At 39.8% G+C, this 25,618-nt stretch overlaps 2 protein-coding genes across 3 annotated transcripts in view; one reads left to right on the forward strand and one right to left on the reverse strand.

Annotated features, from left to right (window-relative positions):
- Positions 1-8,379: 8,379 nt before the first annotated feature.
- On the forward strand, positions 8,380-20,642 carry LOC149313795 (kinetochore protein Spc25-like). 2 transcript variants are annotated; one of them, XM_089519812.1, is made up of 7 exons: positions 8,380-8,677; positions 9,894-10,051; positions 11,383-11,448; positions 12,358-12,504; positions 16,072-16,167; positions 17,807-17,905; positions 18,538-20,642. In XM_089519812.1, exons 2-7 carry the CDS (start codon positions 9,898-9,900, stop codon positions 18,660-18,662), a joined length of 687 nt encoding a protein of 228 aa, XP_089375938.1. In that variant the 5' UTR covers positions 8,380-8,677; positions 9,894-9,897; the 3' UTR covers positions 18,663-20,642. The 2 variants fall into 2 exon arrangements, with proteins under 2 accessions (XP_089375938.1, XP_089375937.1); XM_089519811.1 differs by having other exon boundaries at positions 8,380-8,754; positions 18,538-20,641.
- NOSTRIN (nitric oxide synthase trafficking) overlaps positions 19,493-25,618 on the reverse strand; it is a 38,788-nt gene continuing 32,662 nt past the window's right edge. The window contains exons 12-16 of the mRNA XM_089523034.1: positions 25,476-25,564; positions 24,465-24,590; positions 23,437-23,551; positions 21,433-21,558; positions 19,493-19,647 (exon numbers count right to left, since the gene is read on the reverse strand). Of these exons, the coding sequence (XP_089379160.1) occupies positions 19,493-19,647; positions 21,433-21,558; positions 23,437-23,551; positions 24,465-24,590; positions 25,476-25,564 (611 nt within the window). The remainder of the gene's footprint in view (positions 19,648-21,432; positions 21,559-23,436; positions 23,552-24,464; positions 24,591-25,475; positions 25,565-25,618) is intronic.

The raw sequence follows: 25,618 nt of genomic DNA on the forward strand, positions 1-25,618 counted from the left end.
TCTGCTAGAACTGCTGGAACCGGAGATACTGAAGAATGCTTCACTCTCATTCATCCTGAACCCTTGAAGGGAAAGTGGAAGGGAGCCTTACTTGTACAATCACCCCTCCGTTTTCACAGACTTGAGATTTGCGATTTTGATTATTCACTTAGGGGCAACCTCCATTAAAGTTAATGGTGCAGACGCCTGTAACACATGCACATGGCTGCACACAGGAGCATGCAGCCGTTGAAAGCTATGGGGCTTGAATATACACGAATTTCCAAATTCACAAATTCGGTGGGAGGACTATATATACAGGGCACCCGATGAGTCATGCAAAACAGGAGGAAACTGTTTCTGACCTAAGTTACCATTGTGCATCTGACTCTGCCAATGAGACTCTCTTGTCCTTGGGTGCATGTGCACAGCAGAATTTGGACTGAACTACATTGACACCACTTTAACTTTAATTTTAACATGGCTCAATGCTATGGAATTGTAGAATATGTAGTTTTGTGAGATGTTTAGCCTTCTCTGCCAGGGAATTCTGGTGCCAGAACAAACTACAAATCCCAGGATTCCATAGAATGGAGCCACGACAGTTAAAGCAGTGTCAAGCTGCATTAATTCTGCAGTGTGGCTGCAGCCCTTGTCTCCAATTGGCAGATACCTGTAGTCTAGTAGAAAAGAAAAGAAAAAAGAGGCCCCCATAAGCATGAAGCCCACACATGCCTGCTGTGAAATGCAACCAATATTTTGTTATGGCTGTTCATGGCAAGGATAGACAGGTAGTGGTGGGGAAGCCTGTACATCATTCCTGATCTTCTCACTGATAAGTCCTTGAGATGAGGCCAAGGCATCTGAGGTTTCCTCCAACCTCAGTTTGAAAACTACTGAATTAAAGCAAGAAGGCGAAAATGTTCATGATTACTGTACACCTAAAGATCAAAGTCAACATGATGTGATAACTAAGGTCATGTGTTGCCAAGCAAAGAGAAAGAAAAGCTAGCAACGCAAATGATGCCTCCAGCAGCATTAGCCAAAGTCCACTTACCTTTGGTACATTTTGTTTTTCATTCAAGGCAGCAACAACATGAGCTTCAGATGTCACAATAGAGCAGAGAATGGGCTTTCTCTCCTCTGAAAATAATACCATTTTTGTCTAGAGCAAATAGCAGAGAAGAGTATGCCCATTTTCAAACACAGCAGAAATCCCTAGAATGATTGTAAAGATTCAAAACTCAGTTAACTTGCTGCATTCAGGATACTGATAAGAAAGCACAGTAGAAACGCTGCAAACCTTGACTTCCAGAATAACATAACAGATGCCATGGACTTTACTGATAATATCTGGTTTGGCCCTTTTTATTCTTGTTGAACTTCTGACTGCCATGAAATCCTGCTCCACTCAGCAACCGAGTCACTGGGCAGAGAATTCCAGATTGTTAATATATTTGGAGGCGGGGGGAGGGCGCTTAATGACAAGTTATATATCTTTGGGATCAATCAAGTATTTACGTATGTCAGCTGCAAACCCTAGTTAGGGGACATGGCTGTCTTACAAACTCTGGCCTTTTAAAACCAAGTTTATCTGATACATTTGAACCCAGAACTGAAGTGCCCAATCATTGTTCCTCAAACAGAAGCTGACAAAGGAGTGTCAGGGAAGGAGACTAGATATAGAAAACACAAACTCGTTTGTTTGATCTGTGGTAAAATTTGTGACTGACACAAACTGTTTTAGTGTGAATAAATGGGAAAATCAGTACTATTAAAATGCATATTCTCCCCAAATTTTAATTTTTATTCCAAACAATCCCAATAATACACAGTGAAATAGTTTTTCAGAAGTGGCAAAAAGAGGTTTCCAAGTATATCTAGGAAGTTTTCAAAAAAGCCAAGGGTGCAGTTGAACATTCTTCAAACCACAGAATTTGGTTTGGTAAGCCAAAGTATGACAGCCTCCGTTTCATCATCTTGGCTCCCAGGGACAGTTCAGGCCTGATCTGTTCAAGGACCCATTTGTTTGTCTTCATGGCCATCCATGGTATTTTCAGTACTCTTCTCCAGCACCACATCTCAAATGAGTTGATATTCTTCTTATCCTCTTTCTTCACTGTCCAGCTCTCACAGTCAGAGTGCATGGTGATAGGGAATCCAGTGGATTAGATTATTCTAACTTCAGTGCTAACTTATATATCTTTACTCTTTAGGATCTTGTCTCATTCATTCACTGCTGCCCTTCCCATTCTTCGGATTCATTCCCACTTACATTTAAACCAGTTTGCGATTCATCTTCGCTCTGTGATGGTAAATTGATTCCAAAAGGTCCATCGTTCCCACTTTGAAAGTGGATCTTTTCATTATCCCCTTGTAATCGCTTCTTTTTTGGCATGATTGTTGTTCCCACTAGTTTGCGCTGCTTCAAAATGCATGTCAAATCTGTGCATCAACAGTGACATAACTGGCAGCCTGGACAGCCTAGCTTTGGAACTATATATTTAAAATAAAATGAAATAAATTGATAGAAGATTTGATTCATTGGTTTTGCATCTACTTGCCTCACTATGAGCTGCCATCAGATTGCCCGGGTAATTGCAAGCAGTTGCAAAACCAAGGAATCAAATGCCTCTGCCATTAGTCCCTCCACTCCAGAATGATGTGATTCAGATCTGTCATTCCCACTTGTTGATCACATTAACGAATTGATTCTTTCAAAAGAACCACCAAAGAACTAGTGTCAGGAAAGAGCAGGGGTTTTTTTTTTTTTTTTTTTGCGTTTGCCTTGCTTCATTGCAATTGAAACCGATCACAGTAGGATCGAAACCGGTTTCAAATGGAAACAATGGTCATATAACCCAACCAGCAATTCATTTTAAATTATAGTGGGAACAAGGCCCTAGTCTTCTCCTGATTTTTTGACTGCAGTCTTCTCTCTTCAAGTTGCTAAACAAGATTTTTCCACGGAGACAAAGTTTTATGAACATGACTTTGTGAATACAGTAGCTTTGGGAAATTTTGTCATGCTCCTTCCAGAAGACAAAATAATGCTCTGTCCTTGTCATATAAAACAGATGGTCTTTTAAACTGGAGATCAGTTCTCCTAATAAAAGAACAGAGGATTGCACAGAAATTCTTACAAATGAGTTCTGATTCCTTTTCGTGTACTCTGGATACATTTCTTGTCAATGGGAAAATAATAGAGCAGCAAGAAAGCCATTATGTGTTATCAAATGTGGTCCCTAATCAGCATCTTCACAGACACAGAATTGGAACAAGACATGCTGGCAGTTTGCTAAACAACAGATAAAAACAGAAGAATCATACAATGCAGTTGGAGTGAAAAGTCCAAGGAAGCATACAAAAGCAGCTCCCCAGAGAGATACGCTGAAGATCAGTGCAAGCTGCGAAGAATACTTGCAACAAGCAAATGAATGGATTCAGCTTGTTTGCTGAATTTAGCTTCCATTAAAAATGGACGAATTAAAAAAGAAGAAGAAGGATGATACATGGTTGTTCCCAAACTGAAGTCAGGGGAATGTAGAGGAATAGTTAGAGTACAAGTACTGAAAAACAGAAACAAACAAACAAACAAAAAAACCCAAAAAAAACCCCAAAAACAACAACACTGCAGAGCACATAAACTGTATCCATACTGAAAAAATAATCCAGTTTAACACCAATTTAGCTGTCATGTCTCCATCTTATGGGTTTCTCGGAATTGTAATTTGTTGTGGAATCAGAGCTTTCTGACAGAGCAGGCTATGGCGGGATACAGACTGCCCAAAAAGGGCGGTCTGCCTGTGCCTGGTTTTGCTGCATGAGGGAGCCGCAGCGGACAAACCGCGTGGCTCCCTCACGCAGCAAAAAGGACCCGCAAAAAGCGGGTCCTTCTTGCAGTGCCATAAGGACGCTACAGTGTGCCAATGGAACACTCATGACGTCCTTATGATGCCGGGACATGCGGACGCTAAGCATGCGTCGCGTCAAAATGGAGGTGCACCCTCGGCCAACCCCTAGCACGTGACGGGGGTGCCACAAAGGCCTATCTGGAGAGGGCCAAAATATCTTTTTAAAAACCCAACCAATCCCAGGATTCTGTGGGATGGTGCCATGACAGTTAAAGTGGTGTCAAAATGCATTATTTCTGCAGTGCGGATGCAGCTATAATCTAGTATTAGACAACCTACTATGTTTTACTGAAATTCATTCAAGATGCATGCACATTAGATGGGTACTGAATAAACAGGGGCTTGTTTCCAGGTCCAAAGGATTTTTCAAATATGCTCTTCCACAGGTGGAGGGAGATCCATATACTGCTTTGCAAATACTATGAAAACATTTGCACCCAGCTGTTTTTCAACTCGGGTGTAAGAAAGGTGGAAAAGAGGCATGCTTGGGGAAGACCAAAGACCATGGCTGTAGAAGCTGTGCATCTTCAGGATTCACAGCCCTATTGACACCCAGACATGCCCCCAAACCAGCTCTAAGGAAAATCTGTGCAAACCCTGCAGCTACTGTTGATCACTTTCCCCCTGAAGCCACAGAAAGCAATGGGAGGGAATGTGAAAAGAAAAATTAAGAACACTGTGATGTGGAGGGAAAGTAGTGGAAATGCCACTCCTCCCTCTTTGGGATTCTTAGATGCTGGCACTGTATTCTGCTTTGGTCAGGCCCCACCTGGAGTACTGTGTCCAGTTCTGGGCACCACAATTCAAAAAGGACATTGAGAAACTGGAACATGTCCAAAGGAGGGCGACTAAAATGGTGAAGGGTCTGGAAACCATGTCCAATGAGGAACAATTTAGGGAGCTGGGGATGTTTAGCCTGGAGAAGAGAAGGTTAAGAGGTGATATGATAGCCCTGTTTAAATACTTGAAGGGATGTCATACTGAGGAGGGAGCAAGCTTGTTTTCTGCTGCTCCAGAGACCAGGACCCGGAGCAATGGATGCAAGCTACAGGAAAAGAGATTCCGCCTCAACATTAGGAGGAATTTCCTGATAGTAAGGATTGTTCGACAGTGAAACAAACTCCCTCGGAGTGTAGTGGAGTCTCCTTCCTTAGAGGTCTTTAAACAGAGGCTGGATGGCCATCAGTCAGGGATGCTTTGATTTAGATTTCCTGCATGGCAGGGGGTTGGACTGGATGGCCCTTGTGGTCTCTTCCAACTCTATGATTCTGTGATTAGGACTGCCTGTCAGGAGCATCCCAGACCCTAAGATTTAAGGGCCAAAACCTGAAACTTCGAGATATAGCCTGTTGATATCATTAACAATGACACATTAAGCATCAACCACAGTTGCTCAGAGCACATAAGAAGCATGAAATTTAAATAATAATAATAATAATAATAATAAAATGAAATGAAATAAAAAATTCTCTGGTTATAAATTAAGTTTCCCGAGCTCTACAGTTTATTTCCTGAAAAGGCCTGCCCTTCTCCCAAGTGATGTGACTTTACCCCCCTTCCTACCTGAAATTTTTAAAAAATCATAGCATTTAGCCTCCTAATATGTTGACAAAGTGGGGAGGGAGAATAATATTTTATAATTAGTTTTGATGTGTTTCTCTTTAACAATTCAGTTTGTGCTGAATATCTCTTAGCAAATTAAGAGATATATTGTGTTATATTAGTTTATGGACACTGAACAATGTTAACAGGATTAACTGAATTTATGATTTATGGACCTATTACATATGTGCATATGCCGATAAGGCCAATCCCAAAATACAAGTGTTCTACCAAGTCTTCAAATATTATTACTTAAAATATGTTTTGCAGTTTTTCATACCAAATAGGACATCTAACAATCTAAGGCTTTCCGCCTTCTGATCGAGGTTGCATCCGCACTGCAGAAATAATCCAGTTTGACACCACTTTAACTGCCATGGCTCCATCCGGTGGAATTTTGGGATTTGTTGTTTGTTCTGGTACTAGAACTCTCTGACAGAGAAGGCTAAGTGTGTCACAAAACTGCAGCGCTCCTAATTCCATAGCATTGAGCCATGGCAGTTAAAGTGGTGTCAACGTAGATTATTTCTGCTGTGTGGATGCAGCCCCAAGGGTGATTTCTTGATATTATTACTAATAATTAAAACTTTCATTTTGCTGTGTATATAGGGTTGCCCTACGTCAGGACCGCCAAACCAGGACAAATGTTGGACAACATTTTCAAATGTAGGACATTTCTTCCCTGGCCTTTAAGGAGGCCCAGGCCTCCTTAAAGGCCAGGAAGGCGCGCGGGGGCCCACCACGATTGCGGCCAGCCTCCGGGAAGGAGGGAGGAGGCCGCGGGGAGGCGGGGAGGGTGGCTTCCCCTCCTCCGCCCCAGGCCTCGCTGCCCTCCTCTTCCTCCGCCTCCTCCACGTGGCCATGCGCGGTGGAGGAGGAGGAGGGCAGTGAGGCCCCGGCTGCAACTGGGGTTGTCCAGCAACAAAATCCAACACACACCCCTGCTTTTCCAATGCTATTGCTTGAGAGCCCTTCGCTCTGAGGACTTGAGAAGAGAAGCTGGGCCCTGAGATCTGGGGACCTAGAAGTACCATTTGTACAGTTCTTAGTGAACACTGCTTGTGCTTGGCATGGTTTTACACTTTATAAAAATGAAGAATAGCCTTTGCAGATACTGCAGGCACTCCATTCTTAGCAAGCCTGCCTTTTTCCTTGAAAGAACTCTCATCCGTTAATGAGCTTTATGGCGGATGGGAATTCAAGAGCTTAACCTTTCCACATCTCTTGATCTGAATGACAGCCAACCCTAGGATAACCAGCATTGCACACTGATGTTGCCAGAACTATGCTTATAGGATTTATACTGTTTGTTGTGCTTTTAGTTCTTGATAGTTTTGCCTCAAAATTGTGATTAAAACAAAAACAAAAAAACAACAACAACTCCAGTCTGGAAATGGAAAAAGAAGCCACACTCTAACAATCATTAATGTAATTTCATATTTGTAATTAGTGCCAGTGTGGAGTAGTTGTTGTGAGGTGGACAAACCCATATATCAATGTTTGGTAATATGCAAGGCTTTTGGGAGAGTGGAATGCAGAAAGGGGGGCAGATGTAGACATGTTCAAGGTGAAGCGTTCATCCAGGCACCTAAGAGAACAAAGAGCCTTAGTAAAAGACTGATGATAGAGAATGTAATTTCTCTGGCAGAAGGGCCTCTGAGTGCTAACATAGCTGATAAGGGACAATGGGTGCAGCCAAATGTATTTTAAAGTATATTTAAATGTATTCATGTATCTGGGCTATGATTGCTGGAAATGTATATGTTTAGAGTGTGAAATGCCCAATGAGGTGATGAAGATGAGTTTTCTTTGTTTTCGTATAAAGGTAGCCAATTTCTTTGGCTCAAGCCCTCAGTTTTGTTGGAATGGGAATTCCACTGGGGACAGCTAGCTTTGAATAAATCAGAATTCTCAACGAAATCTGGGTCCTCTGCCTTACTCCAGTGATGGCGAACCTTTTAGAGGCCGAGTGCCCAAACTGCAACCCAAAACCCACTTATTAATTGCAAAGTGCCATGTCCCTCTGGCTTTCTAGTAACAAACTCTAGCAAACCCTGAGCTGGGGCGACGGCACATGGTGTGACCACAGAGAGGGCTCTGAGTGCCACCTCTGGCATGTGTGCCACAGGTTCGCCATCACTTCTGTCAGAACCTTTTAAAGCCTATCATCCACAACAATTGTGTGCCTTCAAGTAAAATAAATTAATTCATTCATTCCAGAAACAAACCATGATTTTGCCATTTTATATGTTGTTGTGTGCTTTCAAGTAGATTCCAACTTATAAGGCAAACCTATCATGGGGTTTTCTTGGCAAGATTTGTTCAGAGGGGTTTTGCCATTGTCATCCTCTGAGGCTGAGAGAGTGTGACTTGGCCTAAGGCCACCCAGTGGGTTTCCATGGCTGAGTTAGGAATTGAACCCAGGTCTCCAGAACTATAATCCAACACTCAAAAACACTCCACCACAAGAAAACCCTCTGTACGTTTGCCTTGGGGTTGCCATAAATTAGAAATGACGAAGGCACACAACAACAACAACAACAACAACATATCAAATGGCAAAATCAAGGTTTGCTTTTGGAATTAATTTTATTTTATAGTTTATATATTTTTTTCTTTTATATTTTCTTTTTCTTTTGTTATACATTTTCTTTCATTATATATTTTTATTTTATTGTATTTTAATTATCTATCTATCTATATATATATAAATACTTCATTTTATATTTTATTTTATATATTTATTTTATTTTTATTATATAGTTTATATTTTATTTTATTTTATATTTCATATTTTATTTTATATTTCATATTATATTTTTATTTTATTATATATTATATATTTTATTATATTTTATGTTTTATATTTTGTATATGATTATATTATTTTATATTTTATTTTATTTTATTAAGCGTAAGGCCGCCATCTTCCAACGTCGGTTTCCATGACAGCAAGGAGGCCGTTCGAAAACAAGATTAAAACTACAGTTCCCATCATGCTCATCGCCTGGCACCGTCCTTAGTGTCCAATAGCGGCGAAGAAGAATCCTCCGCGCGGGGGAGCTCCCCGCCTAGCTTGCGTGAGGGGAGCCAATCAGCAGCTGCGCGTGGGGAGGGCTGAGCCAATAGGAGGAGGGAGTCCGTTCATCGCGGGCGCGAAATGGAGGGACGTTTTGAACTCGGTCAGTTGGGGAGTGACAGCTTTCTTTGCCTGCTCTTTTAACCAACAACGAAGTGCCCGATGTCGAGAACCAGCTTGGTCAGTTCCACCGGTTTATTGACTTCGCTTTTGCATCCAGACTGGAGAAATAACCCGGTTTGACATCGCTTTAACTTGTTATCTGGCTCTTTGCTCTCCACTCTGGGCCCCACAACAAACTCCAACTCCCAGAATTCCATAGCAAAGAGCCAGGAAAGAGTTAAAGCTAGGGTTGCCATAATTGTCCACTTTTACCAGGGACAAAATGTGGAACAAATTCAAGACCAAACTGTAGGACAACTGCAGGACAAAACTCAGCCCAAAATGTAGGACATTGAAGAAAAATGGTGGACCTTAAATGTCCTACATTTTGAGCTGAGTTTTGTCCTGCAGTTGCCCTACAGTTTGGTCTTGAATTTGTCCTACATTTTGTCCCTGGTAAAAGTGGACAATTATGGCAGCCCTAGAAAGCGGTGCCAAACCGGGTTAATTCCCCAGTGTGGATGCAGCCTGCTGCTTGGCTTCTTACCTTGAGAAGCTGCTTTTGAGCCAGGGCTGCATCCACACTGAAGAAATAATCCGGTTTGACACCGCTTCAGCAGCCACGATTCAGTGCTATGGAGTCACAATGAACTACAGTTCCCAGAATTCCACAGCTGTGGCTGTTAAAGCGGTGTCAAACTGGATCATTTCTGCAGTGCAGAAGGATTCTAGGTCTATCTAGGAGGGCTTTTTCTCTGATCTTTTAAAGTCAGAGACATTGCCTGGAAAAACAGCCCAGCAGTTACTTTGATGCCTAGATGGCTTGGATCCCCAAGAGCTGTACATAATTACATTTACATTAATATATCATATTTGTAGCGTTGTTGTTGTGTGGCTCCAAGTCATTTTTTTACTTTACGGCGTCCCTAATCCTCTTCGGAGGAGGCTTGCCATTTCTATCCTCTGAGGCTGAGAGAGTGTGACTTGCCCAGGGCCATCCATTGGGTTTTTGTGCTCCAGCGGACATTTGAACCCTGGTCTCCAGAGTCTTAGTTGCCGCCTTGAGTCCCAAGAAAGGCAGGTGATAAGTAAATAAAATAACAACAATAGTAATCCATTGCTCAAACCTCCCCACCATGCTGGCCTGCTCCAGTAAGAGAGTGTTCTTAACTAATCTAGAGTGACTTCTTTGTGACTCTGCTAGATCTCTTTTCCAGAATAATGGCCCAAGTGGAAGACAGCGATGAAGTGGCGAAGCTTGAAAAGGAAATAAAGGCATTTTGGACTAAGTTTAAGACAACTTGTTGCCACGAATCCCTTGACCAGACCTTGAGACTAAGAGATGTGTGGAGTGAGACCATAACCTCACTTACAGGTAAAGCTGGGCATGCTTTGTTATATTCTATTGCTGCATAAAAAGCAGGAAGCAAATGTTGTTGTTGTCGTCGTCATCGCCGTCGTTGTTCTACAGACTATGTGTTTCATTGTAAAAACTCAACAAAAATAATTAGGGGAAAAAGCAGGAAGGGAGGGGGAGAAGAAAAGGAAATGTGGCGGCACCTTTAAGACTAACTGGTTTTTATTTTAGCTTTCTTGGATATAAACCCACTTCTTTGGATGCAGTACCAAGCAGTATTAAGGCATCAGGTATCAAGCATACAGTCAGCCATCCAGATACAGTACACCGTTTTTTTAAAAATACACAGATTTAAGCATCCATGGTTTGGAAATATTTTCAAAATGTATAAATTCCCAAAAGCAAACCAGATTTTGCCATTTTACAGCCAGCCCTCTGTATCCAAGGGTATAAGTGATACAGGTCTTTTAGATCTTCACAGTGGTCGGTTAGTGTTGATGTGTGAAAGCCATCAATCTGCTTACTAAAAATCAGTTTTCCTGGGTTCAAAACTCTTTCAAAAGTTTTCTTTTGTTATGTGCAGAAGCAAAGACTCTTGTATTACTATATATAGTGTGCCATGCCCATGAAGCTATTTCATACCTCTGCTAAAGGATTGGAATTTGAAAATATAACTCAGCTGTTTCTCTTTCTAGTCTTCCTTTGCAATTTCCTTGTTCAAGGACTGTCTTGCTGCCAATTGGTATTACTGGTTATGTGGCAATGTGATGAAATACGGCAAGCGTCTGAACAGAGAAAATTTGCTATCCAAAAAGGAATGCCAGGTTGCAACCTGGAGAAGTTGCTGTACAGTAGGGCCTTGGTATCTGCTGGGGTTGTGGATACCAAAATCAGTGGGTGCCCAAGTCCCATTAAATACCATGGCATAGTTAAATGGTGTCCCTTACATAAAACAGCAAAATCAAGGTTCACAGTGTGGAATTTATAGTATTTTTGACTATTTTCAAGTCATGGATGGTTGAATCCGTGGATAAAGAATCCATGGATACAGAGGGCTGGCTGGACCTTTAAAATCCTTTTGTGCTGTGAAATGCATTTCCACGACTGAGAAGCATAGACTCTGAACAAAGAAGAGCCAACATTATTCTATTTAAGATCCATGTGACTACCTTTCCCTCATTTTTCAGCAGCGTTGAGGAAAAGGGGGGTTCTAAAGAAAAGTCTGAGGCTCAGGATTGTTTTGAATAACGTTATTAAAAAGATATTTATATCTTTTGACAGATGTATATATGATTATACAGGAAGACAAGTATATCAGGTTTGACATATAAATATATTTAAAATTACAGACAAATGGTCCACGAGATTGAAAGAGGGAGATGAGATTATCAACAAAGTTCATGAGTATACAAACGGTATAGTATGAGTCTGCTCATATTATTCTGAAACATTTTATATTAGCTAATATGTGATGTTCAAACAAGAACAAACCAAAATACTTGAAAGGCCATTGTTGCGTGGGGTTTGTCTTTTACAGCTGAAATAGGTAGAATTTTACAAGAGGATTTAATTACAATCTGAACTAATCCTGTTTTGTAGCAAAATATTCCATGTACAGTTTTTGCCTAAACGATTTGTAACACCAGCATTGCTCCAGCAGTTCCACCCCAAAACTATTTTCAGTAATAACCACATTGAAGTCAACAGGCTTTTAAGCATGTATATCTCTGTGCTGGATGTACCTAATATGTTTTAAAATAAAGTGAATGTATATGTGCTACACAATTATGTTATAAGTGGTTCTGATGCACATTTACTGCCCCTTTGAGCATATGCCTTACAATTTAGAAATATGTCAAATCTTGTCCATCATGATTTAGAACAAGTATAGGAAACCTATTATTACCCAGGTGATTTGGGCTAAACTCCCTTCATCTTTTCCCATTGGTTATAGGTTGTTTTCATCCAAAGATTTCAGCAGTATTGTCTTACATTGTAAATATATTATCATCCAAATGATATGTAGCTAAGTAATCCGAAACTCATTTTATGTAGCCATGCTCATAATGTTTATTTTTATAATCATTAATTTTTCTGGCAGGGATACCATTTAGAAGCAATCATGTAGTGCTTTAAAGAGCTTAGAGTAGTTAAGACAGAGGCAGTCATAACATTTAAAGTAGCATCTGCCCTGTTATTGTCTTGCATTTGATGTTTTTGTTCACATGTTTAAGTCTCCCACCAGAATTGCACAGGAATAAAACCAACTTTGTAACTGGGTCTGGCAGTAACAGTGAACATCTAGTTTTCCTTGTTCCGTGTAGAGTGTTGTCAGAAGAACAAATCATTCGAAGAAAAACAGGAGAAATTATCAGAAGTTCTTGCTAATATTGAGGATTGCCGAAAAGAAGAGAAAGACTTAATGGAAAATATTCAAGAACTCAAAGAAGAATTGATCAGGAAAAGTAAAAGTAAGTTGCAAGAAAAAAGTTTATCATGAATATGCATCTTAGGGATATTGGAGCATGGGGTGATTAGAGCCACATTCCATTTTTTAAACATCAAGATTGTCTTGCTATAATAACGTGTTATTAAAATGTTACTGTATATGATGCAGTTGTGCCCCATTCTGCCATTTATACCAATCTGGCAGCTCCTTTATAGCTCACTTCTCCATACTAATAGTTACAATTGGTTTTTGGCAGAAGAGGAACATAGCTCCATGACTCCTTTTATGGAAGCACTAGGATAATTAATAGACTCTCCTTGCTCCGACAAGTCAAGTGACAGCAAGGCTTTCAAGTATTACTGTTTGATACATTAGCGTACAGAGTCAGAGAATAAGGGAAATGATCAAGCAGAAGCTGGATGCTTCTTTTCTCCACTGACAATTTCTATTTTATGCTAGCTGTATAAGTGCTGACAATTCATCATAAGATTATCTGTGTCTTTAATTAAGAATCTAAAAATTAAATTTCAGCTGGCTGAAGTTCTTTAAAAGTCTGTGTTTTCACAGACTGTTGATTGCAGTGGAGCTTACTTAGGGCAATTAGTTATAAAATCTCAGTTGTGATTTTTGTATTAGTGTTTGGCTTGTAGGTCTGTGTTGTATGATTGTGTTGGTTATTATAGGGCCTATAAAGCCCTATATGGCTTGGGCCTGAGTTACCTGAGGGACCGCATCTCCCCATATAATCCGCCCTGCACACTTAAGATGTCCGGGAAGAACTTGTTGGAAATTCCATCTTCCAAACATGTTTCTACATTCCGGATGGCCTATTCGGTGGCGGCCCCACAAATTTGGAATGGTCTCCCCGAGGAGCTCCGTCTTGTGACCTCCCTGGTAACATTTAAAAAGAGTCTCAAAACCTTCCTCTTCTGTCAAGCCTTCCCCCCTGTAAAATGAAGCTGTGTATTCCCGTTCCCATCAATTTTCTGCCTTACCCTGTTGAATGATTGTGTTTAGATTTTGTATAATTTGTATTAGTGGATTTTATCTATTTTTATGAGATGTTTTTAATGGTTTTTATACAGTCTGTAAACCGCTTTGGAAAAGCGGTATACAAATAAAATTTATTATTTATTATTATTATTTTAACCACATTGTTAGCGCCTTTTGAGTATAAATAATAGAAAAGTAGAATGTGAATTTATATTTCCTGGAACTGTGGTTATGAATTCTCCTTGAGAGTGGTTATGGCAAGTTCCCAAAGACAGAGATTCTCCTTGGTACAGTCACGGTGAATTCCTATACTTTCAAAGTTACCGCTACAGCCTGAAAGCAATACAGGACTTTGACAAATGCATCAAGCTGAGTGTAGTGTAAAGGGTTGTGGCTGAATATATTTTTAGAATGTTTATCATCACTGGGAGTTAGTAAGAAGTGAACAAATCACCAGGAACGTCTGACATACCAGTAATAGAATTGCTGCAGTCCACAGAGACAGAATCAAGTTTAGTTTTAACTAAAATCTGCCAGCAAATATGGAAAACAAAGTGGTGGCCCACAGACTGAATGTGATCAATATATATTCCCTTCCATTAAAAAAGACAAACAAGATTGCTGTAATTACAGTATCATCACACTATTTTCTCTTGCAAGCAAAGTCATATTCAAAATTCTGTAGCAAAGACTCCTACCGTATATGGAGCATGAAATCCTTGAGGTACTAGCTGGATTCAGGAAGGGAAGAGGCACTAGGGATCACATTGCAAACATATGTTGGATAATGGAGTGCACCAGGGAATTCTAGAAGAAAATCTGCATGTGCTTTATTGGCTACAGCAAAGCCTTTGACTGCTTAGATCATAAAAAGCTTGTGCTTAGATGAATGGGGGTGCTACAAGATGTGATTATCCAGCTGTGTAACCTGTATTCAGGACAATAGGCAGCAGTCAAAACAAAGTACAGAAAAACCGAATGGTTCTCAACAGGCAAAGGGGTCAGGCAAAGCTGCATACTATCTTATGTATTCAACCTATAGGCAGAAAATGTACAGAGGGAAGGATTAGACTCAGAGGTAGGAGGAGTGAAGATAGGAAGGAACATTAACAACTTAACATACACAGACAACACAATACTACTGACAAAATCAAAGGTCTGAAGCAATTATTTTAAAAGGGCTGCATCCGCACTGCAGAAATAATCCGGTTTGACACCACTTTAATGGTTGATGGAATTCTATCCCATTGAGCCATGGCAATTAAAGTGGTGTCAAGCCGGGTTATTTCTTCTCCCCATACATTTAACAAAAAACCTTGGTGGCCATATGAAACAGGGGACATACAATCTTTATTTTGTTTATTTCATTTCTCCCAAATGGGATCCAAGGGATCAAACTGCCCAATGGCCAAAGTCCCCTGAGTAGTCTCTAAATTAAAAGGGTAAAAATACACAAAGTGATGAAGCAGTATATCAATTTGGATATTTTTTTAAAAAATGAAGCAAGTTCGATAAAGTAGGTGAAATCAGTATCAAGCCATAAGAAGACTGGAAGTAAAATTAGCAACATGGATAAATCAAAACCTATTTTCTCAGATTCTTCTAGGATGAGTGCTTTACATGTTGCTGAGAAGACCATAAAGTATGGGAGCAATTCCACATAGGGAAAGCAATTCCACATATGTTGTGCCATTACTTCCTTCTAGATACCTGCTTTGCTTCATGTTGTGAGGACGTTTGTAAAGATTGCAGATAATGCTCATAGTGTCTGTTTATGTAAATTTGAGGGGAGCTGTTTCTTCAGGTATCCTGGCTGAATCTGTTCAGGGCTTAAAAGATTAAAGCCAGCATTTTGACTTGGACATGGAAACAGATCAGTAGCCAGTGAAGACTGTAGAGTACTAGCATAATTGATCTTAGCAAACAGTTCTCTTAGTCATCCTCTTCTTGAACAGCTAGGGCTTCTGGACTTCAGTTTAAAAAGTAATCCAACATACCTTGCATTGCAGTTATCCAAGCATGAGGTTATGAGAATGTGAATAATTGTTGCAAGACCATCTCTAGGTTGGGCAAGGTGGGCAAAATGTGACCCTGAAGCTGTTTTTACAACCTTCACTACGTACTGTACCCTTTTGTAGTAATCAAACCAACCAACCCTGAACTGCCTCTCTTGGAAGTATCCAGGAGAGCCAGTTCCCCTTTTTAACTAGTTTGTATGGGCCCTTCTGTGTTGCTTAACACCACATAATGCCCATTTTTAAAACTAGAAATGGACTTTCACTGTTTTCTGGGTTTATTTTTACATGTTTTTAGCAGTCTTTACAGTGCTTTCAGGACCTATGGCAGAAAACTGGCTTGCATATCCACTGAAGCTGCCCACACCTGATTTAGTGTCATAGCTGGTGTACTAGCCAAAAGTGATGACACGTGCTTGTAACCACAGCAGACTCCTATGCCTCTATAGCGGTAATGATAGATTTGAGACCACACTTCCAATCATGTATCTGATTACTTAAGGCCAGGGTAGACAAGTTCTGGGGCTAGATTTAAAGGTGTGGGGAAAAAATCTTAAGATTTTGTTTTGTTTCAATCTCAGCTAAAAGCAAGGCCACTGAAGAAATGGAGGAAAGACTACATAAGGCTGAAATACTATTTAAAGAACGCCTTGGGCTAGAAATACGCAAAACCTGCGGTAAGATGGATGTGCACTATTTTTCTATAGCAACATTAATTAATTGCTTTCCCCCTTTTGCTATTATTGTCCTGGTGCAAAAAACACGCTAGAGTAGAAACAGATTTCCATGTAGATCTGCCCTTTCACCAGTACAAAAGGCTGTTTCAGGGAAGAATTCATGTGCTTATTATTCCTTGTCTAACAGATTATTGGAGTGGATAGTTATAGTCTTCTTGGTGGATGGGAAGCACCTCTTACTCAAACTAATCGGTGCCTTTAATGGCAAGATCTTGCCTTACAGGAGCAAAATTTGCAAGTATAGCAACAAACATGGAGCATGATACCATGGTCTGGTACATCTTAGTGGATTTTGTTTGCACAGTAAATGTCAGACATATTTACTTAACTTAAATTAGCTAGCATCCTGTTAGGAACATAACATGTGTATACCCCCTTTGGGGTGCTGGGTTGGTACAGTGGGTCCTTAGTATCCACTGGAGTGTGGTTCCAGGACTCCCATGGATACAAAAATCTGTGGATGCTCAAATCCCATTGTGTACAGTGGTGTAAAAAATGATGTCCCGTACATAAAGTGGCAAAACCAAGGTTTGCTTTTCAGAACTCTTTTTGGGAGAATATTTTCAAGCTGTGAATGGTTGAATCTGTCGATAGGGAGGGCCAACTGTCTTCCTTTCATTGCTTCCTCAGCAATGTTCAAAGCCCAGCCTGGATTTATAGAACACCCTCTAAATCCCTCACCCAATGGCCCTGCTTCATGGGGAGTGAACAAAATTGCATAAGTATCTGACTACATCCCCATAGCCAGATGCGAAAAGATGATATCAGCACTGAGGTCTGCTGGGGTCCTCCAGAGATCCCAGAACTGCTGTCCTTTCAGCTATGGGGATGTAATCAGATGTTTGTAAAATCTTACCCATAAAGCCAGTAATGGCCATATATGGGGGAAATATATGGCTCAATCTAGGATAAATCTGCATGTGGATATAAACCCTATGCTCAGTCATATGTTATTGCACCCATAGATGAGTATCACATTATGTAACAGTGTGTTATTAGGGTTTTTTTTTCTGTTTAAGATAGGATAATCTCTGCCCTTTTCTTTTTGAGTATCCCATCAGTTAGCAGTCTTGATTTGTTTCACCTATGTATAAAATTAGCATTTTTATTTTGTGTGGTATCATTTTATTTTATTTACTTTATTTATATCCCATCTTCCTCCCACTGAGAGGATTCAAGGCTAGGCACATTATCAAAGATGTTATCTATCCGCAAATGTAGTTCCTAAAACTGAAATTAGCAATTTGATTGACCAAAATATACAGACAGTTCAAAGTTAGATGTTCAGAAAGTCAACAAACCAATCCTGCAGGAAGTTGAGTCCAGCAAACGTACTTTGGATTTTACTGCTCCTGCAACTTTTCAAGAGAGCTGCTGTGGTCAGCCTACAATCCAGCAAATGGCAGAGCTCCTAGGCAACTTGGTTCAGGTGCTGGAGGAATGGCAATAAAATCCAGAGTGGTTTTGTGGCCCTTGCAATGATAGATTCCATCATGTTATGATGCTGGTTCATGCTGTATCTTTCATATTTTATCTGATAAACATGATTGCCCTAATACATTCTCATTTTTTCATCTAGCCAATCATCTGCAATTTATATTCCGCTGTATTGACCACAAAGATTTTGACAAGCCATACACACTTACCCTTTCTATAAATGAAGACGGAGCTTATGAAGGTATGTGTAAAGTTTCTAAGCAGAATCTAATTTTCTAGCAGAGGTGGAAAAATAGTGGCCAGTTGTTTTCAGACCTCATTTCCCATCACCCAGCTAAGCACAGTCAGTGGTTGGGGAAATGGAAGTTGTAATCCAAGAACATCTGAAGGACAGATGTTCCCCACCTTATTTTATAGTTTTAAAGCAAACAACCACAAATGCCTATTTTTACATTGTAAAAATCCTTCAGGTACTGAATTAATTTCTTATGACAGGTTGCAGGCATTTCCTCTCACTCATCCTTAATTTCTTTGGATTTTAAATTGCTTTTACTTTAGTTTGCTGTACTTTTTCCATGTGTATCTCCTACTTCAAAAGCCACCCAATTCAGGCTGGACCACTAATATTTGTGACCAGAATTGTGATTATCAATATTGAGATTTAATAAACTCCTGCTGTTAGAAGTAATAATACAAAGTAGTTCATGAGATTTGAGGGTGGCTGCAGGAGGTCAAAAAGCTAAAAAGCATAGTCAAATGACTAATACAAGACACTAATTACTAAGATATTTTAGGATTTATATGCAAGAAAGTAATTGTCACATTAAGAAGACTTATTTTCAATGTAGACATTTTTATCCTTTTTTCTTGTAGTGATCTCTTGTTCTCCTCCTCTGGACTGTATAGAAGAGCTGCAGCTCAAAGTGAGAGAAACCAACAATTTTTCTGCATTTATTGCTAATGTTAGAAAAGCCTTCATTGCTTTGTCTTACAAATGATGTATTCCTTTATTTGTAAATATGTGTGTATTCCTATTTGTTTTGTCACTTTTACTGTATTTAGAAAAAAAGTTAGAATAGTTGATGATTTGATCTTCAAGACAGAACTGGGGAAGAGACTGAACATAGGCCACACAATCTGTAAGAATCATCCATTGTCTTCCACTGAATTTAAGAGAGAGAAGTTGCATTTGTGGACATGAGGTTTTGCTTTCTCTGGTAGTATAGATTTGTAGGCTACCCAATGTTGCAAAATGCTACTTTTTCGTAGTTCCTAGGTTTCCTAGCCTATCTGCCCATGAACCTTGACTGTACCAATCTCTATGAATGGATTGTAGGGGATTTTGTTTTTGTTTTTGCTTGCCCTAGCTTAAGCTTTGTTATAAGAAGCAAACAGAATCAGGTTTTTCCCAGTACTATACATACTAATCCTGCAACAATCAGTATGGAATATCGAGAAACTAATAATTAAATGGGAAGTTAATTTGTAGTTCTTATAACTGCAGTTTTATTTGTCTACTCAGAAGTAACAATAAATTCAGTGAGATTTACTCATTGCTTTAAAATGAGACCAAAATAAATTAGGTTTGGTAATTATGTTCAATTTTTATGATACTATTATAATTCACCAAAGGAAAGTTACCTTTTTTGTACTGTCTCTTCAGAGCTTCCTATGCATACACAGGAAGCTACTATGCAGAATTAGTTTCAGATCCAAACCTAGGAAGGGTAGGCATTTAGAAAAAAAAACTGAACCATTGTCTTGTCAAGTTGAATAAATCATATTGTAAGCTGGATGTGTGATCAATTCCAGTTGAGGTTATCTCACCTCAATTTAAAAAGGTTTCTCCATCTACGGTGAGGCCCAGTTGACTGGAGGGAGGTACTTCTTCCACATAAGTAGCTGGGAAAATACCCCTTTTCCCATTTACAGATCCATACCACCATCCATCCTCTTCCTTGCGGTGGATTACAATCACGTCACCTAACAGGATAATGCACATGTTAACCTCCTTAATTAAGGAAGTCACCACCTATTGGTTTTCTCTAACGCAAACACCCTTTACACAAATATCTGAATGGGGTATGTGTAGAGCCCACTTCCTATTCAAGTACATCTTGTGTTTATACATGTGCCCATGCTTAGCTCCAAGATAAACAGGACAGACTTCTACTATTAGCGGGGTTGGAGAAAATTAGCTTAAAGCAGGGTACTGTGGTGAGAAACCATGGTGAAGGGATTGGATTTCATTGTCATCCCCTACATACTTCATTTAGGATAAAAAGTTTAACTCTGCTCATGCCTCATAGTTGATCAGATGAATCCGTAATCAAAACCATACAGTTGGAAGAGACCACAAGGGCCATCCTGCCCAACCCCCCCTGTTGTACAGGAATACACAATCAAATATTTCCCAACATAGGATCATCCAGCCTCTGTTTTAAAACCACCGAAGAAGGAGTCTCCACCATACTCTGAAGGCAACATATTCCACTGTCAAACAGCTCGTACTATTAGGAAGTTCTTCCTAATGTTGAGGTGGAATCTCTTTTCCTGTACTTTGCATTCATTTCCTAGTTCCTGGAGCAGCAGAAAACAAGCTTGTTCCATCATATGACATCCTTTCAAATATTTAAAAATGGCTATCATGTCATCTCTTAATCTTTTGTTCTCCAGGCGAAACATATCCAGCTCGCTAAGCTGCTCGTCATGGGGTATGGTTTCCAGACTGTAATAGGTGCTCACTTTGTGTTGAAGTGGATTCTAGAATCAGTAGTTTAGGATTTTTTTAAAAGCCTACAGGTCTGTTTTAGTATAGTAATTTAAAGTTCTTATGATAATGTTGCCATGTTTTTCTCTATACCCTTTGGATTACATCAGGATAACTTTTTAAAATCCACATCTTCCCCCTTTGGCTTTTTGTTTTAATTTTGCAATCCCATAACAGCTGGCCTTTTAACAGTGTGAATTTTTGTAATAACACATTTTTACAATTGGCAGATATCATTACACAGGCCACATGTCCTTTTGTAAGCTAATCACTCTCAATAAATTTATTTGCAAGAGTGTCTGATATCCTGTATCCTGTCCCACGTTTGGTTTAGAGGTATGATTCCCATGGTACAACCTTCTTGTTTGCATTTTAATAGGATGCTGAAATATGCAAATGACACAGAAGCAGATCTAACTCCTTTACACACATATAAATGTAGAGTTGCCAGGTTTTTCAAATACCAGTAAGGGTCAGTCAAAATTCTTGACATGTAGGACTGACAATACTCTATCTTTAGGAAAATCCATACTTGGTTTCTATTTTAGTGTGCATCAGCAGTCCTGAATCGGTTTTAATTATTTCATAATTATCTGTATTGGCAGTGAGCTTCTGCAACTTGGTCTCATCTTTTTTCTCAAAATGTCCACAACCACAAATACTGGACTTTGGGCATCTTCTTCAGTCTATATAAAAAGACAAGTTTTCCAGCCCTCGAGTAAGGGATATCTGCCAACCCCAGCACGTAGAATTATTTCGGAACCTTTTCTCTTTTAGTATTTAAGGTTTGGGAAGAATTTTAGTATTTAAGGATTGGGGCAGCTGCCTTGAAGTATGATCTTATTAGAATACTTAAAACTCTGAACATCCCAGAAGCCCTGGTAAATCATACCACATGAACCTAAGCATGTTTATTAGAGGTTGGAGGTGTTAGTTAGTGTTTTAGGTATCACAACTCCCAGAATCCCATAGCCAGCATTATCTAAAAGAAAGGTTACCTTTACTCAAGCAAAGCTCATCATCCCTTTCTGTGTAGTAATCATACAATGCTGTACAAGTTTCACATAGTGAATCACCATTCTTTGGATCAAAAGAGGTTGCTGGTTTTGAATTGCTAGCAGGAGCTGTAAGATAGAACAATGAAGTTACACTATTTACACTAAGAAATTATAACTGTCTCAGCATGTACTGACAGCATTGTTCTTGAGCATCCACCCAATTATGCTTAAATTACTTTAAAAATAATAATTTGAAAACAGCTGGAACTTAAAGAGCTGGAAGTATTTTTCCACTCATTTTGTGTGTTGATTCTTAATTTTTAAAGAAAATTGAAATTTGGTGATAGTTTTCATTTTGGGACTTCCAATTCTAGTACTGCCCCTGCCTTTACTGCAGCAACTCACTCACAAACCACAAGGTTGTGAGTTCAATCCCAGCCAGGGGCTCGAGTATCCAGCTTGTTGAGGGCAATTAGCTTACACGTTGTAGACCGTTTAGGAAGTGCTTAAGTTCGTTGATAAGCAGTATAGAAATGTACTTGCTATTGTTATAACTGTTGCCTCTCTTTCTGTCATCTAGAAAAAGTTTGTAGCTACATACAGTTGCCCCTCCTAACTCTCGGATCATGGATCCACGACCTTGGAAATCCATGGAGGGCGACCTCTGCTATTTTTAATGGGCACGGGCACGCACCCCATTCAAGCCTATGGGGCTTGAATATGCGTGAGCCTCTGTTTTCATGGGGGGGGGGGGTCCGGAACGAATCCCCCGCGAAAACGGAATGCCAACTGTAGTCATACATGTGTACGTATGTTCATTGTTGTTAACTGTCTTTGAGTCAACCCCAACTCATGACAAACCTGTGGATGAGACTCTCTAAGACCCCTTATCTTCCACTGCTTTGCTAGGTCCTGCAGATTAAGGCTCATGACCTCTCTGATTGAGTCCAGCCTTCTGTCATGTGGTCTTCCTTTCTTTCTATTACCTTCCAGCTTCCCTGATTGTTGTCTTTTCTAATGAATAATGCCTTTTCATGATGTGGCCAGAGTATGACAGCCTCACTTTCATCATTTTGGCTTCCATGGAGAGTTCAGGCTTGATCAGTTCAAGGACCCATTTGTTTGTCTTTTTGGCTGTCCACAGTATTCTCAGCAGTCTTCTCCAGCACCACATCTCAAATGAGTTGATTTTTTTTCCTGTCTGTCTTCTTTCTTTCTCCACTGTACAGCTGTTGCATTTGTATGTGGTGACAGGGAATACGATAGACAATTCTAACTTTAATTCACAGTTGTATATTTTTACACTTTAGGAACTTGTCTAGTTCTTTCAAAGATGCTTTTCCCATTCTTAATCTTCTTGTGATCTGCGTGACTGCACTCTCTGTTCTGGTCAACATGGTACTGGAAATCTTTGACTATTTCGATTTCCTCATTATCTTGGTCGAATTTATGTAGTTCCTCTCTGGTCATTATTTTTGTTTTCTTTATGTTCAGCAACACACCTCCCTTTGCACTTTCTTCTTTAACTTTCCTTAATAGTTTTTTCAAGTCTCTGATATTTTCTGCTAGTAGTATAGTGTCATCTGCATATCTGGAAATTGCCTCCCGCCCCCGAATAAAAGAATAAGTAGTGCTACTTTGGCACAACCTTTTTTTAAATGCTCAGAGGTAGTGGTGTTAATTATGGAGGTTGAGTGCATTTAATCATTTTAATTGTGTTGATATTGTTTGTTGAGGGAGAGGGAGGGAGGGGGTGTAGAGGAATGAAAGGAAGATGAAAGTGGGGAGAGAGAGAGAGAGACTGTGTTAAGCAATAGGCCCAGCTGCCCCTTCTATAGATGCATTCATCCTAAACTCTATGACCCTTTAATAACCTGATTATTTCCACTCCGTATCTAGCTTGCTTGTATTATCAGAACAGTAATGATTTTGCTACCTAGGTGATTATGAGAGAAGAAAACAAAGACCATATATGCTGGTAGAATGAATGAATAATGCTTTTACCTGGAAAGCCACTTGAGTGAGCTCGTCCTTCATCTGCACTCCTTGTGCTCACAGTGCGTTTAAAGTGATTCCCTTTCATAGGGCAAGTGAATACTATGGAACTATGCACACAGTCCTATCGTTTTTAGGAAAAAGAAAAAAGGCTTTATTATTTATCACAGTGTTACTGAAATGCTAAAATCTCACCAAAATATTTTATCACTGGAAAGTATAACATTATTCATAACTGCTGTCTCAGATAGGGATTAATTTAGCATTAAATGATACCTGCTGGTATCTGTAACTATTAAAAAATTTCTAAAAGGGGAAGCTGCTCAGAGTTCCTTTTTAGTAGGCGCTGTTAAATATTTTTCCAGTGTATGGTTACAACTGCAGTGAAATGTTGCAGAGAATGGAGAAACTTTTGCTGCAAACATGTCAAGAAGCTATAGTTGGCTGTGAATCCTATACATGGCTTTGACATTTAAGACACTTGTCTGGCTCCGTACATTGAAATGCTTACTGTAGAGTGAACTTACATTTCTTCTAACATATGAAGCAACACTAATAGCATTTTGTTTTGCCATGGGCTACCTTATGTAAAACGGGGCATATCCCTGATCACTCCTGAGCATTTCTCATTGTTTCTCTTATGTGTTCAGCTCAGTGGCACAGAGCTTACAAAATTTTAAAGCTGAAGAATAACCCTTAAAAATGCAAAGAAGTTCAGGATTAATATGCAATACAGTACTGAGTCCAGTTATTCAAAATCTTCCCTAAAGCTTTTTCTTAACTTCAGTGACAACTAAAGTTCACAAGGATCAGATTCTTTAAAAGTTGAAGCCATTGAATAATTGAATAACTGAAGCACTTCTCTAAATGCTGCCTATTAGTAGCAAGGACTTCTTGTTTCCATTAGACATGTGGATGGTGAAAAGATCAAGCTATGCAGAAACTTTAGTGGACTATAGAGCTGAGCTCTCAAGGCGTCTCTCCTCTTGAAATACTCGGTTGTGTTTTGATGATAGACTATAATTCTTAAATCTTACCTTTTCTTTCCATTTTGAAATGCAGTTATTCCAGGGTTGTGTTGGTTTAGGCTTCTGTTCAATTTCTGCTAACACACTGGCCAACTTGAAGTGGTTTGCTTGCAGAAGGGTAGCTTTCAGTGTTGTCTTGAATAATACAAACATCAATAAGTTACTGTATTAGAAGAGTGGTATTTCCTGCACCTGCACATTGATTTCAGCTTGATGGCCACATTTAAATTCAGGCTATGCAGTGTGCTTTGTTGTGCAACTCCACACCAGCCAATAAACACATGAGGTATCTCCCATGTGGAGCCAGTTGAGCATGCCATCTGAACCCAGCAAGAGCCACCACTAGCCTATCTCTCTTCCAATAAGCCAGTGGAATAAGCCCAAAACAAATCAGGAATTAATGATCCCGTTTGTTTGGGGGAATGACAAGCAGATCACCAGTTCCTATAGGGTTCAGCTGTCAGCTTAAACAGACCAGGGACAGAAGGTTCATGATTTCTTTATCTGGTCCCATTGCAAATGAGCAGTGGGGCAACAATAACCAGTCTCCAGTAAGCTAGGGTTTCCACACAACCCCAGCCTATATCTCTAGGGCATGAGTGGATAATAAAGGTTGGGGGCCCTATTACCCCACAAGAGGCTTTGGCAGGCTGCACATCCTTCTGTGGCTCCCCTGATGGTGAGTAATTCTGCTACACTTGTGGTCTGCAAGGCCGTTTTAGAACTTTTTAAAGCAGAAAATTACTAGAAACGGCTCACAGCCCCTCAAACCATGGTTGCACTTTCCTTCTGACCCCCTTTTAAAAATATTTGGATGGCCCTGGGTGCCTCCAAAACTGCTGACGGGTATCTGGGCTCCCTGTAGGCTGCACTTTCCCCACTCCTTCTCTGGAAGATAGGATTGAGGTACCCAGCCAGGCTCCAGTTTAAAATGTATTATTTTAGTTTATTGGATCTTGTCCTAAAAGTAAAGTTCAAATGAAACTGACAGCCAACTTGTTAAGTTATTCCAAAGTGTACCTCATAAAGCTGTTCAGTGATATTGTTCTGATTCTTTGCATCTGAGAACTGTGGGGTCTCCGTGTAAGCTTTAAGCATCCGTTCCAGACCTTTAAAAAAGATATTCATATATAACCATTGATTAAACACTCTTAAATTATTGT

Source organism: Sceloporus occidentalis, unplaced genomic scaffold (assembly GCF_023333645.1).
Source record: "Sceloporus occidentalis isolate IW3139 unplaced genomic scaffold, rSceOcc1.0.p SCAF_4, whole genome shotgun sequence".
Lineage (NCBI taxonomy): Eukaryota > Metazoa > Chordata > Lepidosauria > Squamata > Phrynosomatidae > Sceloporus > Sceloporus occidentalis.